The sequence below is a fragment of the Pan paniscus genome, chromosome 11, assembly GCF_029289425.2.
Source record: "Pan paniscus chromosome 11, NHGRI_mPanPan1-v2.0_pri, whole genome shotgun sequence".
In the NCBI taxonomy this organism is placed as follows: domain Eukaryota; kingdom Metazoa; phylum Chordata; class Mammalia; order Primates; family Hominidae; genus Pan; species Pan paniscus.
The window spans coordinates 103,548,788-103,564,112 of record NC_073260.2 but is presented as its reverse complement, the minus strand read 5'-3'; the positions used below and the strand labels follow the sequence as shown (position 1 = coordinate 103,564,112).

Below are 15,325 nucleotides of genomic sequence, written 5' to 3'. Positions count from 1 at the left end.
GAAATCCAGCTCTGCAATTTGCTAGCAATGCGATCTTGGTTAAGCTTCATAAGCTCTCTGCCTCAGTTCCCTTATCTGTAAAGGAGAGATAATAACACCTACGACTTAGAGCTCTTTTGAGAGTTCAGTGAGTTAGTCCATGTTGAGTATTTGGAATACTGCCTGGGTCAAGATAAGGACTCAGTATTTATTATCATAATTATTACATATGTGTAATGAATTATATCCTATTATTACATTCATGTAATTGGAAATAAAGTATGTCATTTACTTCTTAGTACCTAGAGCTGAAGGTTGCTGTTACTCGCTTGAGTTTCTACCTAAAATACCATTCAGAACATTGTCACTGGAACATACTAAGTAGTGTTCTGATGTCCCCAAAAGAGTTAGTCTGCTTCAGCAAGGTCAGAGTTTTCTATTTGTTTCTGAAAAGAATAGAGGTAGAGGTAAGAATAAGATAGTGGTAGAGAACACAGACTCCCTCAGTTCTGTTTCTTACTCTGCCACCTGTAGCTATGTGACCTTAATTTAAGCAAGTTGCTTAACCACTGTGCTTCAGTTTCCCCATCTGTAAAGGTGGGACTTTAATAGTGATCTACTGCAGAGAATTGGTGTGAGAATGAGTAAATACAGCAGTTCTCAAATGTTTTAGTCTCAGGAACACTTTAGCTTCTTAAAAATTGTTGAGGATGCCAAAGAGCTTTTAATTATAAGGGTCATATCTGTTGACATTTTCCTAATTATAAGGGTCATATCTGTTGACATTTTCCTTATTAGAAATTTAAACACTAGGAAAACTTTTAAATATTTACTTAAAAGCAATAATAAGAAACCCATTATATATGAACATGATTAATAAAAAAATTTAAAGCATAAAAATTTAGTGAGAAAAGTGGCATTGTTTTACATTTTTGTAAATCTCCTTAATGTCTGGCTTAATAGAAGACAGCTGGATTCTCATGGCAGCTTCTTCATTCCATCTGTTGTGAGGTTGTTTTGGTGAAGTATGTGAAGAAATTCCAGCCTCATACAGATATGCAGGAGGAAAAGGGAAACGTGTGCTAATAGTCTTTTCACATAATTACGGACATCCTTCTTTTACATTTCACCAAAAAACTCAACAACTTGTAGTTCCTTTTTTTAAAAAAATATTTTTTAGACTGAGTCTCACTTTGTCGCCCAGCCTGGAATGCAGTGGCAACTCACTGCAACCTCTGTCTTCAGGGTTCAAGTGATTCTCCTGCCTCAGCCTCCAGAGTAGCTGGGATTACAGGCATCCACCATCATGCCTGGCTAATTTTTATATTTTTAATAGAGACGGGGTTTTACCATGTTGGCCAGGCTGGTTTTGACCTCCTGGCCTCAAGGTGATCCTCCTGCCTTGGCCTCCCAAAGCGCTGTGATTACAGGCCTGAGCCACCATGCCCGGCCAGCAACTTGTAGTTCCTTAAAGGTTAGTTGCACTGTAGAATCTGAAACCATATTAGTGAAACTCATATACTTTGTTACATTAAATTCCACAGGTCTGTTTTACACTTTGGGTCTTTTACCCATGCGTGGTTTTGTAATATCATACACTGGTCATTTGGAAAATATTGAATCACTGAGTTTTGAAGATCTTCCAAATGTTGACAATATAAAATAATCGTATTGTTAATAGCACTACCAATCTCATCAGAAAAGCTTTTTACATATTGGGAAGCTGCCAGGCTCATAGAAGCAGAAACAAATTTTCCAAAAACCTAATTTTCTCTTGAAAGCTCAAATTTTATCATTTGGGAGCAAATACTACCAGGTATTTTTCTTGAAGTGACAGGTTCATTTCCTTCAGTTTCAAGAAAATAATCTGTCAAATACCCAGGTTGAATAACCATAGTTTTTCCATCAATTATTCTTTCAAGTAAATAGTGTTCTGTGAAAAGAGTGGCTATTTCACAGCCTAATCTTACACGTGTTCTTCCTTGGCTTGAGACCACCATCATACCTGGGTATGCAGCACAGTTCCCATATGAGTATTTCTCAGTTTGTCGCACAGAATATTTTTAAAAATATTTACTCAAGGGCCAATGTTTAATGGAACTAATAATTTTTATTGTTTACAAGGATATTTTAAGTGAAATTGGCTTGTGAAAAAAAATAAATGTCAGTACAATATACAATGAATACTAGTACACTTTGGTGCTAACATAAAAATAGTTTTGACCTCACAGAACCTCTTATGTATCTTGGGGTTCCACAGAAGTTCTGTGTACCATACTTTGAAAACCACTGAATTAACACATGTTAAGTGCTTGGAGTGATGCCTGGCACACAGTAAGTACTGTATTTGTTAGTCATCATTTTATTATTATTGTTTGTGTATATTTACTATATATCATCACTGACTAACTCCTGAACAAATTTATGGTTTTAATGAAGGAGCAGGAGATGGCATTACAACCCTCTATTGTATGCTCATGTTAATTTAGCACACAGGCAGATGGGTCATGTGCTGCAGGAAATGAACAGAATAGTAACATCCAACTCATCTTTTTTGTTTTGCCCTTGCCCTGAAATTCTGTAGCTACTTCAGTTAATTTAATAGTAACTAAACAATTTTTTTTTTTTTTTTTTGCAGAGCAACATGGAAAAAGCTGCCTTTGTCAAACTGTACTTAGTCTCTCAAGGACGATTCCCCTTGGTGAACCTGACCGATATGCTGAGCGTTGCTGTGCAGCACCGTGAGAAAGAGGTGTTGGCCTGGATGATTCTGCACAGCTTATACCAGGCACGGATTGTGAGCCATGCCAATACGGGTGAGGACACCCTGGGGTGAACATCAGAAACAGGAATAGATCTGCCTGCTGTTGCTTTTAAGTTGCACTTGAGTTCTCAACTTAAAAATTAGTTTAGTGCTTATTGACACAGGTTAGGCCTTCTGGTGCCAAATGAGGAGTAACTTGGATAGAAATGAACAGTTATAGCTCACAACATCCACTTTTTGGAAATGAGGATGGATTCTTTCGAGGGGTTTTGTTTTCTATTTGGCTCTGTAGACCCTCACAGTTACAAACAAGTTAGCTGCTTCTGCCTGTTTAACTTCAGTTTCCCAAACACACAAGATATCAACTGATTCTGCCTGATGATTTCATGAAAATGGCTTTTGGGTAGTCATTTAACAAACAAGAGAAAACAGAAACAAAAAAATTAACTAGTTACTTTACAGAAGAACTTCTCTGGGATGAGAATAATCAAATCCTGCCACCCTATCTGCATTAGCAAGCTTGAAGCTCTGCTAATGAATCACATGATGCAATTTTTAGACCATTTTAGACATTATGCTTTAATAATTACTGAATAAGAGCGCTCCCCCATTGCTCTATCCAGCTTGTTGGTCATATTTACAATTTCTGGAGACTACATTCAAGTTCTGAATGGCACCAGGCTCCTGAGGGGTAGATGTGGCTGGGAAGCTTGTGCGACTCTGGACAAATTGCTTATGCTTCTGTGCCTGGTTTTCCCCATCCATCTCTTGTATTGTTATGATTTTTAGGAAAAACTGACAAACACGATTGTAATACTCTGCAAGACTGTATCACCTTAATACCAGCCCTTCAGGAGGCAAGGCAGGTGGATCACCTGAGGTCAGGAGTTTAAGACCAGCCTGGCCCACATGGTGAAACCCTGTCTCTACTAAAACGACAAAAATTAGCTGGTTGTGGTGGCGTAAGCAGGTAGTTCCAGCTACTCAGGAGGCTGAGGCAGGAGAATTGCTTGAACCCGGGAGGCAGAGGTTGCAGTGAGCCAAGATCCCACCACTGCACTCCAGCCTGGGTGACAGAGCGAGACTGCATCTCGAAAAAAAAAAAAGAAATTTTGATTCATCGTCCTCTGTGGCAGTCTGAAACAGTTTTTATATCTGCATTTGTGCCTTTCCACTGAAAAATGAACCTATGATGAGAAACTGGACTTTTTTACTCTAAGCCAAAAGTGTATGTATCAGGAAGAAATCTAGTAGGTGTTTCAAATGAAGCATGAAGTTACATGCAATAAACTGAAATAAATTTGATGTTGCCTTTGGTTCCAACCAGAACCAACCAGCTCTCAAATGCAGTTCCCGTTTTTGAAACCTGTCCTTAGTAGTCTTTACTGTGCTAGGAATCCTCTTTTTTAAAAAACAAAATTAAAAGGGAAAAAAGTCAATATTGCTGCTCATGGAAATGTAATGGCTGTATTTTGTTTTTCTTTACATGTCTTTGGGTTAGGTTTCCTCTGTGATTTGGCATAAATTGGGAACACTTAAGCAAAGGAGAACTATAAAAACAAATAATTGTCAACAATTCAACATTGCTAGTTAGTTGGCATGCCAGGTTTCTCCTAGTGTGTTTAATTTTGAGAGAGAAACTCCAACAAATGCATTTTATCACTAGTGGTCAGGGAGATTTAAATAATAAATTGGCTTTTGAAAATCAAAGACCAAAATACCGTTATCTGATGTGAATAATGTCAAAGAACTCTCTCACAGGCAGTCACAAGTCTCGGGTATTGCAAGGGAACATGAAACTGGTTAATGGAATCCTCACCAGGTGTTCTGCTTTAGTTATGATGGTTGTTACTGATCCGTTTTACATTTCAAAGGAAAACCATGGTCTAGTAAGAAAATACCCTTTTCATTTCAGGCGTTTTGAAGAGAATGGAGTGGCTCTTGGAACTGATGGGTTATATTAGAAATGTTGCTTACCAGTCAACATCCTTTCACAATACGGCTCTTGACAAGGTAAAATCTAGAGGAGTAGTTTATAGCTTCCTTAAAATACAGAACTTATATTAGGTTGGTGCAAAAGTAATTGCGGTTTTTGCCAATTAATGGCAAATTAATTGCCTAAATTGTATGCTCCCAAAAGAGGAACATGTTGCTGTTTGCAGCTTTTCTTTCCCTCTTTCCTTTTATTTTAGACACACTTAATGATTCTCTGATGCCACAAGAAAATTGGTATTCTTACCAAGCTCTTGGAGACACCCAAGGCTGCCCTTTGAGAAATATTTTCAACAAAATACGTTTCTTGACAGACAGAACACAAAGGACACTTGGGAGAGAGAGAACCCAAGCTCCTGTGTAGCTGGGATTGATCCCATAAAGGATGTGGGAATATAGGGCTCTGGCCTCCACACTGGCCAGCATATGGCTAAAAATGCCTGCTTTGAAGAGGTTCCTGGAGTGTATGCAGATAATCTTATGTGTGCCAATACTTATGTGCATGTGTGCATATATGGAGGGGAGTTTTTATCACACCTGCAAAATTACCTATGACTCAAAAAAAGTAAGAACCGCTAGTATTAGGTTTGGGTGAGTTTAAAAATAAAAGATTAATAAGACGAAGACAGCTCTTTCCTGCTTTCCTTCATTGTGTTGACTTAGCTGGCAGCTGTGCATTTTGTAATAGCAGAATTTTTTTTCTGTAGGCATGCCTCATGAGTATTCTGTTTGCTGTGTGAGTCAAATTTGCATAACCTGGGATGTTTTTTGAAGTTCTGCCCAGTTTTTCTGAAGAGTTGTATGTCTTTTTGAAATTTTAATTTGTGAGTTTAGGAATTTTAAGAGATTAGGAAGTACTTTTTAAACTTTTTTTGAACTTGCATGATCTGTCCTCTTTCTTCTGATTTCCTAAGTTTTCATTAACTTTCTCTGTTTTCTTACAAAAACCTTTAAACACTGAGAAAATACAGATAAGCAGAAAGAAGTGTAGTTTAAATCACAGTAATCCAACTACTCAGAGGTGGCTCCTATAATCACCATTTCTATAATTGTCTAGATTAGTCTGAAATCTAAATGGATAGATCCTGGACAGGTATTTAAAATGCATGAAGAAGCTGGGCACAATGGCACATGTCTATAGTCCCAGCCACTTGGGAGGCTGAAGCAGGATTATTTCTTGTGCTCAAGAGTTCAAGACCACTCTGGGCAACATAGTGAGGCCCCATTTCTTAAAATATTTTTTTTAAAAAATGAAGAAAGACTTGCTCAAAAGTAGAATCAGAGTATACATATTTTTAAAAATTAGTTTTGCCCAGATAACCATAAATATTTCTTCATTTTGTAAGCTCTTTGAAAACATCGAAACAGAGGAATGTTTGGATCTTGATGTGATTAGGAATTGAATAAACGATGTTTCTCCTGAAATGTTAGAGCAATAATAATGAAACTGTTGGGTCTTCTGCCTTCACATAAAGGGACTTCAAAAATCTTCTAAAGCCCAAAAATGTATCTTCATTAAACATGGAAACTGAGTTTACTGTTCAGTTCAGTTCCTCTTCTGGGTGGGGGTAGGGCAGGAGGGACTGGTTGGGTGAAGGGGAAGATGACATTGCCTCACGACAGGGGCTGTGTATGTGAACATGTGTTACTTTGAATTGTTAAAAAATATGACTTAACGTCATTTCTATTTTCATCGTAGGCTTTGGACTTCTTCTTGCTGATATTTGCAACCGCAGTGGTTGCATGGGCCGACCACACTGCCCCTCTCCTGCTCGGTCTCAGTGCCAGTTGGTTGCCATGGCATCAGGAGAATGGCCCGGCTGGGCCAGTACCAAGCTTCCTTGGCAGGAGTCCAATGCACAGGGTCACTCTGCAGGAGGTTCTCACTCTCCTTCCCAATAGCATGGCTCTGCTGCTGCAAAAAGAGCCATGGAAGGAACAGACCCAGAAGGTGAGGCTGGCAGCCACCTGCTTAGCAGGGCAGGCAGCCATTGTCTCTTCAGCAGTTTCTACTGTAGAATTGAGGTGGGAGTTAAGTGCATCTTGAATCACACCACAGACTTTCCTACCCAGCCCCATATCTCAGCCAGATGCAGGGTCTCAGAGATTGAGGCTAGCCCAGGCTGGGGGCAACTGCTGATTAAAAACAACAACAAGGTGGCAGCTTGCTTACAGCTGGGAGTGAGATGGAGGAAAAGTCCATACTTCATTTATTGAAGGAACTTGTTTTCTTGATCCTGGGGAGGAAAGGGTGAGTATGTCTCAGAGCTCAGAATCTCAAGGTGAGGGTCGACGGGAAGGCAAATTCAGGATTGCAAAGCGTGTGATAAGTAAGATACAGTGGTGATGAGCAAGGGAGGGAGTTGATCAACAATGCCTGGGTGGGTCGTTTTCTGCCAGGAAATGTGGGTCGGGAGCATCCATCTTCTTGTAACATCTTTAAGGTTCCCCATAGCTTATTCCATTGCACAGATATGCTCCAGGCACCCAGTGTGCCCTGGTCTGTGCTAGATGCCAAACGGAGCTTTGTAAAGGTCTAATAGTATCACCCTTGCCCTCAGGAAAACCTAAATTGTTTAGTTTGCTGTTCAGTCTAGTTCCTCTTCTGGAGTAGGGGTGGGGCGGGAGAAGGAGTTGGGTGAAGGGGAAGATGACATTGCGTCATGTTGGGGGCTTTGTATGTGAACATGTGTTACTTTGAATTGTTAAAACATATGACCCAAAAGGAAACATTTTTTGGTTTTTAATGTTGGGTTCCCCAGGCTACTAGCTGTTCTGCAAAGCATATGATAATACTGTGCTTACTGTACTTCTCATTATATGTTTCTGACCTGTCCTTAATACAGTTGATTGGAAGATTCTTTTTTGAATCTCATTTAATCAAAACTGGATTTTTATGAAGTTGAAAGCTTCAAACTAACTTTTTGTTGCTTATTCTTGAAATCTGAACATTAATCTTTAAAAACATTTCTGAACTGTAGACCCATAGTTTAGCTATGCACAACTCCACCAAGTGTCTCAACTAAAATGCCTTTTATTTTTCTTAAACCTGATAATCATTAGTATTGCTGCCCCAAATTTTGTGCTTTGTGTCCCATTTAAAATCAAATTTTGGCTGGGCACAGTGGCTCACACCTAGAATCCCAGCACTTTGGGAGGCCGAGGCAGGCAGATCACCTGAGGTCAGGAGTTTGAGTCCAACCTGGCCAACACGATGAAACCCTGTCTCTACTAAAAATGCAAAAATTAGACGAGTGTGGTGGTGTGTGCCTATAATCCCAGCTACTCAGGAGACTGAGGCAGGAGAATCGCTTGAACGCGGGAGGCGGAGGTTGCAGTGAGTCGCGATCCCTCCGCTGCTCTGCAGCCTGGCTGACGGATTGAGACTCTGTCTCAAAAAAAAAAAAAAAAAAATTTAAATGTGGTCTTCCCATATATTATTTCTGGACTGGGATACCACGTTCCCTTTGGACTACAATGTAGACCTCTTGCATTGATTATATATTCGTAATGCTTGACTTTTTTGCTTACCAGTAGGATATTATAGCACAAAACGGAGAAAAGGAAAATCAACAAAGAAAAAAATTTTTGATTAAAGCAGGGGATTAGGAATATTTTCTTTTTCTCCCTATTTTACTCTTTCTTCAATCTAGCTTCTATATGTGAAACTAAAATGCCTATTACCTATCACCAATGTATGTGTTTTTAGTGAACCAAGATTGGCAGCATTCAGTCATTGATTAAATTACCCTGTATCTAATTCAAAAACAATTCGGGCTGCATCCTGAGAGATCAGCCAAACTCATAAATACTATGAGTTTCCACCTCATTTGCAGGATTTATTCATAGTTAACATGCTTGTCTCTACCTAGTGAATTATTTTATGCCATTTCTCTTGCATTTCAACTTTCTGTTTCATATCCATTTGGGCACAACTGTTCTCATCTACAGAAACATATTTTATTTCAGAAATGGGGGCTTATATCTGATGTGTTTTCTATTTACTGCCCAGCCTAGGAGCCTAGACCAAGCTGCACACAGAACCAGGTGGGAGGCAGCATGATGCAAAGAAAGAGCATAGGGCTCTGAAGCCAAGTGTACTTGGGTTCAAATCTTAACTCGGCTATACATTGAGAGTGGACTTGGGCAAGGTTTTTAATCTCTCTGGGCCCATCAGAGTGATGAGAGATAATGTTCCTGGCACACAGGAGGCCCTCTGGGCCCATGTCTACCTCCCTCTTAAAACCTGTATCAGCAGCCAGGCGTGGTGGCTCACACCTGTAATCACAACACTTTGGGAGGCCAAAGCAGTTGAATCACAAGGTCAAGAGATCGAGACCATCCTGGCCAACATGGTAAAACCCTGTCTCTACTAAGAAAAAAATACAAAAATTAGCTGGGTGTGGTGGTGTACGCCTATAGTCCCCGCTGCTCTGGAGGCTGAGGCAGGAGAATCACTTGAACCCAGGAGGCAGAGGTTGCAGTGAGCCGAGATCGCACTACTGCACTCCAGCCTGGTGACAGAGCAAGACTCCATCTAAAAAAAAAAAAAAAAAACACCTGTATCAGCTCTCAAGGTATTCAGCAGGGAAGTAGGTTTGACTTTGCCAGGTCATTTAACTAAATGGGAGCTGTATCCAACTTTACCATATCTTATGCTTGGTCCCTGTCTCATCTCCTCCACCTGGGGAAGGTATTGCCTAATAACTGTAATCCCAGCTACTGGAGAGGCTGAGGCAGGAAAATCACCTCATATATATAGGTCCAAGGGAATAACTGTTCTTTTGCTGATGGTAGGATTCTCTTCTTTGACACTATTTTTCATTTTTACCCTAGTTCATTGACTGGCTATTCAGCATCATGGAAAGCCCTAAAGAAGCCCTCTCAGCAAAGTCCAGGGATCTTTTGAAAGGTATTACTTCCATGTTTTATGCTCAACATAGGGGAAAAACCATTATTGTTGTCTGTGGAGCAGAATGGCATTCTAGTGGTTGCAGGTTGAGTATCTCTTACCCGAAATGCTTGGGACCAGAGGTGTTTTGGATTTTGGATGTTTTTGGATTTGGGTATATTTGAACATACATAAGGAGATGCTTTGGGGATGGGACCCAAGTCTAAACACAAAGTTTATTTATGTTTCATACATACCTTACATACATGGCCGGAAGGTAATTTTATATAACATTTTTAGTAATTTTGTACATGAATCATGGTACTTGGTGTTAAGTACTTATGTGTGGAATTTTCTACTTGTGTTGTCATATTGAGGCTCAAAAAGTTTCAGATTTTGGAGGATTTTGGATTTTTAGATTAGGGATGCTCAGCCTATATTGGTTTCTGAAAGGGATAATCTGGAGCTGTTTAGTGTGGCATTTTGAACCAGAAAGTAGACTTAAAAAGAATGCCAGTCCCTTTAAATTTAGCATTTATTTAAATGGTTTTAAAATGTTTTATGGTAATAGTAAAATATTCTTTTAATTAAAATTCAGAAAATTCAGAAAACTAAAAAGCAGCAAAGAGAAATCCAGAGTCCCATTGCCCAGTGACAATTTTTATATTTTCCATAAGAAGTTTTTGCCCGCTTCTGTGTGTGTTGTCTTACATATTTATAATCATATACAATTGAAAATACACATAGCTCAAATACTGCCTTTTTAATTTTAACATTCTTTTTCAAACATCTAAACCTGTTCTTACACTGGCTTTATAAGTAGTGTTTTTAATGAGCTTCATAGTATCTTGCCAGGGGAACTAGACACTTCTCCTACTTTCAGGCATTTAAATGATTTCTGTCTTTTGTACTTCTCTACCGACTTTGTTAACTATGACTGTAGGATCCACAAACATGGAAGATCTTTCTGTAAAACTTATGTAGATTATTTTACTCAGATCTGAGAAGTCATTTGGGCATTGGCCGTATGGACTACAGCAGCTTGTTCTTGTCCTTCATGTCTGGTGATCTGGGGTCTGGAGCCTGCCAGCAGCTGCCACTGAAACTTTCACCTTCAGAAAGTTGCCTGTTGGCCTATTCTGTGATAATTTATCTGGTCAGCCTGGAGTCAGTGTATGATCCATATTTTACCTATTACTATGGTACAGTTTATTGGTTGCCAAACAAGTAAGAATTCATTGGTTGTAATCTGTCTCCTCAAAGTGGTGGGAGGCATGTGTGTGCTGCAACAGTGCTCCCACATGACTCTGATAAACCACAGAACTTCACTGAAAATCAGGGCTGTGGTCTGACATGTTTTCACATTATCCATCCCTAGAGACTTGCTGCTAGGGCTTACTCTGTTTGCCCCATGGAGTTTGTGCTCATTTTTAATGGCCATAATAACGTTGGTTGCTCCAAAGATATACCCTCTTAGGTTACAAAGATAACAACGCATATGGATGAGGAAAGCAATCATTTGGGCCAAGGAAGCTCATATTCACTTGATTATATAGTAGGCTTATTAGATTCACATACAATAATTGTGTAACTCTGGCTTACCTACATTCCTTCATATTATTATATTTCAAATAAAATATCAATACATTTGTATTAATATTCTAAAATAAGATATATTAAAAATTACTTAAAGGAAGTACACAGAACTTCCTATTTTAAATTGATCCCTGAGGGACCTGTGACAGATCAGAAATAGTTTGGGGACAGATGTTCAGATACACTTTATTATGGTCATACTTGCTCCATTGAGTACATGAACCTAACTTTATTATAGGGTCAGGTTATTCATTGTTGTTTTTTATCGTTAAGTAAATGTTTAATGGAAATACCATATTCATGTAGAAAAGAGCACAAATTGTGAGGAGATTTTTACAAAGGGAACACAGCCATGTAGTCAGCACCCTCATCAAGGAAAAAAACATCACCAGCATCCCAGAAGTCAGCTTTCATTTTAATTCTGCAAAATTTCCCATTAACTGATTGCAGGGTAACTTAAAAACAAAAAACAAAAAACAACCTCCCCCGCAACATTTATAAATGGTTTTCTGCCATTAAAATTCTGCCAAAATATTGATGGAACTCCCTCGTCTTGAACATTAGCCAAGTGAGAAAAAGACAAATTCTGTTCTGACACCTTTTTGATCAAAATGACCTTTTCAAATGCAGCCATACCTATATTTTGTCCCCTTAGCCACCCTGCTGTCCTTGAGAGTTCTCCCAGAGTTTAAGAAGAAAGCTGTATGGACCAGAGCATATGGTTGGTGAACAGTTTTGCAGTAACCAGCAGCATTCTCAGCTGGATGAGGAAAACCATATAAGTGGAAGAAGTTTTTCAGAATTCATGCCTGGTATTGCTGAGACATGATGCAGAGAGTTAAGGGTCATGAAAAGGTGGCCACATCACTGACAGCTTGACACATGCCTCCTAAGAGAGGAGTGCATTGCTTTAGTACCCGGGCCAGTTGAGACTGAAACAGGAACTTGGATTTTCTTTATTTGGCTTGAGTTCAGTGTGGAGATTTTCTTTGTGAAAGCTTGAAGATATTATCTTCTCCCTGCTAAATTCCAGTAAAATAATGTTGTCAATTTTGTGCGTGTGACTTTTGTTTTAAGGCATGGGGGAAGGTGCCAGGACCACTTGGTGACAATGGCATTATGATCTATTTTCCATGAATCTCCATGAGGATATTCATTGACTCAATGAGTTAGACAAATTTCCTTATTGATAAAACACTCTCTTGGAACTGCTATACACATTTAAATAATAAGCATAACATTGAATATTAGCTAAATCAGATTCATTAATGGTGTCTATCATTTCCTTATGCTTTGTTCTCTTGAATGCAAGTGAAAGTTGTGATTCCAAATAGCTTCAGCCAAAGATTAGTTCACAAACTAAGAAATTTAAGAGTAGATCTCATCTGACACAGCTGCATCCAGTGAATCAAGTGATGCCGTCAGGCTTTGTTCCTCTCAGAATCATTCCTCATAGCTGGCAAGATGTCTGCCAGTGACCTCAAAGGAAAAGAAAAGTGTCTGCCCACAGATACAGCAGAAACAACATGAGGAGGACTCTGGTTCAGACTGGATGCCTAGGCCCAGGGAGGTCGGTCACATGTGAGTCTCTGAGCAAGTATCTGGGCCCAGGGAGGTGGGGAATGCTAACTGTCCAGGCCTGGGTCATATGTCCACTCCTAAGTCTCTGGATAGAGAGGGGCCAAGGCAGACCCACCCAAACCACCTGAACTGGGTTTCCTCCAGAAGAAAGATGATGGGGTGCTGGGCTGGCAAAAAAATGACAAATATCTCCCCTGAAGATCAATTTTTTAAATAAGTACAAATCTCTTTCTTAATCGGGGTGACTACTGGACTAAAGTAAATGCAGGTTTGTGACGATATTCTCAAGGGTTGCATTTTATTCAATGGCTTGAGACTCAGCCAGCATTTAAATTTGGTCTATTTGCTAATGACTCTCCTCACAGCCAGTATCTGGGCTCTGTGTTTAGCCAATCATATAAACGTACTGATGCATACATATATGGGATCACTGGAAGAAAAATTATGCCACTGAAATAATGTACCTTTGTGTCTGTCATGCCATAGCACAGTGCCTGATGCTGCTCAACCACTATGGAGCTTCTATTATTCCCCTGTGGCCTGTACCTTCATGTTGTCACCAGTGTACCTGCCACTTAGGTTAAAAATAGCTTTACTAGTTTTGTTTTCCAAATACATGACTTCCTTAGAGGTTAGGCTAGAGGAAAATGAATTTGAATGAAGACAGGAAGATAGATAGAAAATTTACTCTAGAAACCAGCTTCCCTCTCCTTCCCATCTATATACACTTTCTTATATTTCCTACTGATGAGAGGTTGAAATTCATCTAACATTCACTGCTAGGTGTCAGAAAACAGCTATAGAATATACACAAAAGGAAATGAGAAAGGTATTTAAATGCTTCACTACAAAAAAATAAGCACAATAGATGACAATCATGCAGGAAATGAGGGACAAAATACCTATAAAGCAGATAGAAAACAAATATCAAAATGACAGAACAGTTGAGCTTTCAGTTGTATTATATTATTTAACTCTTGCAACAATACCACAATCAGGCATTTTCTATTTTAAAATGGTGCAAACACAACTAGTAAGTGGCAGAGAACCCATTGCTCTTTCTATGCACCAGGCTCATCAGCTCCCCCTTTAGGATGAAAACTCCCACAGAGGATGAAACCTTACTCATGCTTAATGTACATTGCTATAATCAGATAAAGAAACAACTCTGCCTCATATAGGTAGGCCTCTGGAACTGAGAAGTTTAGGTCTGTAGTGTAAATGAGTAGGTCTTCATGGGTTGAAGGACTTCAGATTCCTGGGCCAGCTTGCAACATGAATGGCAAACAGGAGTAGTAAAGAGGAAGTGAGCACCAAAGAACCACTCTCTATTTTTTTGAGTCTGCAGCCAGAGACTGCCAATGCCCAAGTAAAGAGATGAAGAATCAGCCTAGTCTTCCAACCCCAGACTGCCCTTTTCAGTTCAGCCCAGTTTCTTCTCATTCAAACTTTGTCCCTGCTCCTGCCCTTGACAAGGAAACAGAAGAGTACAAAAGGGAGGAAATAAGATGTTTATTCTTTTTTCCGCAGCTCCTTCTTTTTATTTTGAGCAGCCTTGAGTATAAGATTTGTAGTATTTTCTTATTCATGGGAACCTCTAAAGATTCTAAATTCAAAACTCCAAAGGTTCTTACATCTAAACATTGTAAGATATAGATCACCAGACTAATAAGACCTTTTCTCTTGCTATCTGCATGACCTCAGGTGAGAATTAAATTATTCCCTTAGGATTTTTCAGTTTATTCTCCAGAAACCAGAAGTCTCTGCATTTTTAGGCCAGATGTTCGTAACTTTATGGAAAGTTTCCTTACAAATCATCTAATGTTAGTTTTTAAAAACATAAGTGGCCAAGACAAATAGCATGCTGAGATGTACTAACAGATTAATGTGTGGGGTTTGAGCCCTGATAGGTCTCTCAGAACTATCTAAACACTCTGACTCTTGATTTGAAAAGTATACATTTGGAACAGATGTTAAGATCCATTCAAGTGCCTAAAATCCTCTTTGTGTTTTATTTGTAATGTAATGGCTCCATGGTAACCAAAAGGCTGTTAATAATCTTTTTCTAAGTTAACTGTGAGACATTAATGTCTCCAAAATGATTTTAACCAGAGATAGTGGTATTGTAATTATATAAGGAGTCAGATTTAAGGATTCAATTACTATCTTGAAGTAACTTAGTAACTTTGAAAGCAAGCAGCAGTTTTAGAGGTTTAGCAAACACTTTAGTAGACTGCTGTTTTAGAAGAGAAATCAGATCATTTGGTAAAGAGATGGGGCCTTCGTTAAAGCCCGAGGGTAGGTCCCTGTTTGGTCAGTTTTTATTTCTGACCCAACCAGCCTATTCATAGGAACCACTTCAAATGGAACTAGGGGACAGAGTGTGGCTGGAACCGTTCACATTCTTCATCACTCTTGTGGAAAGACACCCAACAGCATCATCTTCGTTTACGAATGTGTGTCATCACTGCTGTGGTCCTGGACGAGGTAACATGCTTTTATATTTTCTGGGGGAAATACAT

At 39.2% G+C, this 15,325-nt stretch overlaps 1 protein-coding gene across 6 annotated transcripts in view; it reads left to right on the top strand.

Moving 5' to 3' along the window:
• Positions 1 to 12,275, top strand: part of FOCAD (focadhesin) — a 325,099-nt gene extending 312,824 nt beyond the window's left edge. For all 6 annotated transcript variants that reach the window (XM_034967226.3, XM_063594465.1, XM_063594464.1 and 3 more), the window contains 5 exons: positions 2,618 to 2,795; positions 4,659 to 4,756; positions 6,435 to 6,686; positions 9,572 to 9,647; positions 11,878 to 12,275. In XM_034967226.3, coding sequence (XP_034823117.1) covers positions 2,618 to 2,795; positions 4,659 to 4,756; positions 6,435 to 6,686; positions 9,572 to 9,647; positions 11,878 to 11,951 — 678 coding nt within the window. In that variant the 3' untranslated portion in view covers positions 11,952 to 12,275. The remainder of the gene's footprint in view (positions 1 to 2,617; positions 2,796 to 4,658; positions 4,757 to 6,434; positions 6,687 to 9,571; positions 9,648 to 11,877) is intronic.
• The last annotated feature ends 3,050 nt before the right edge of the window (positions 12,276 to 15,325 follow it).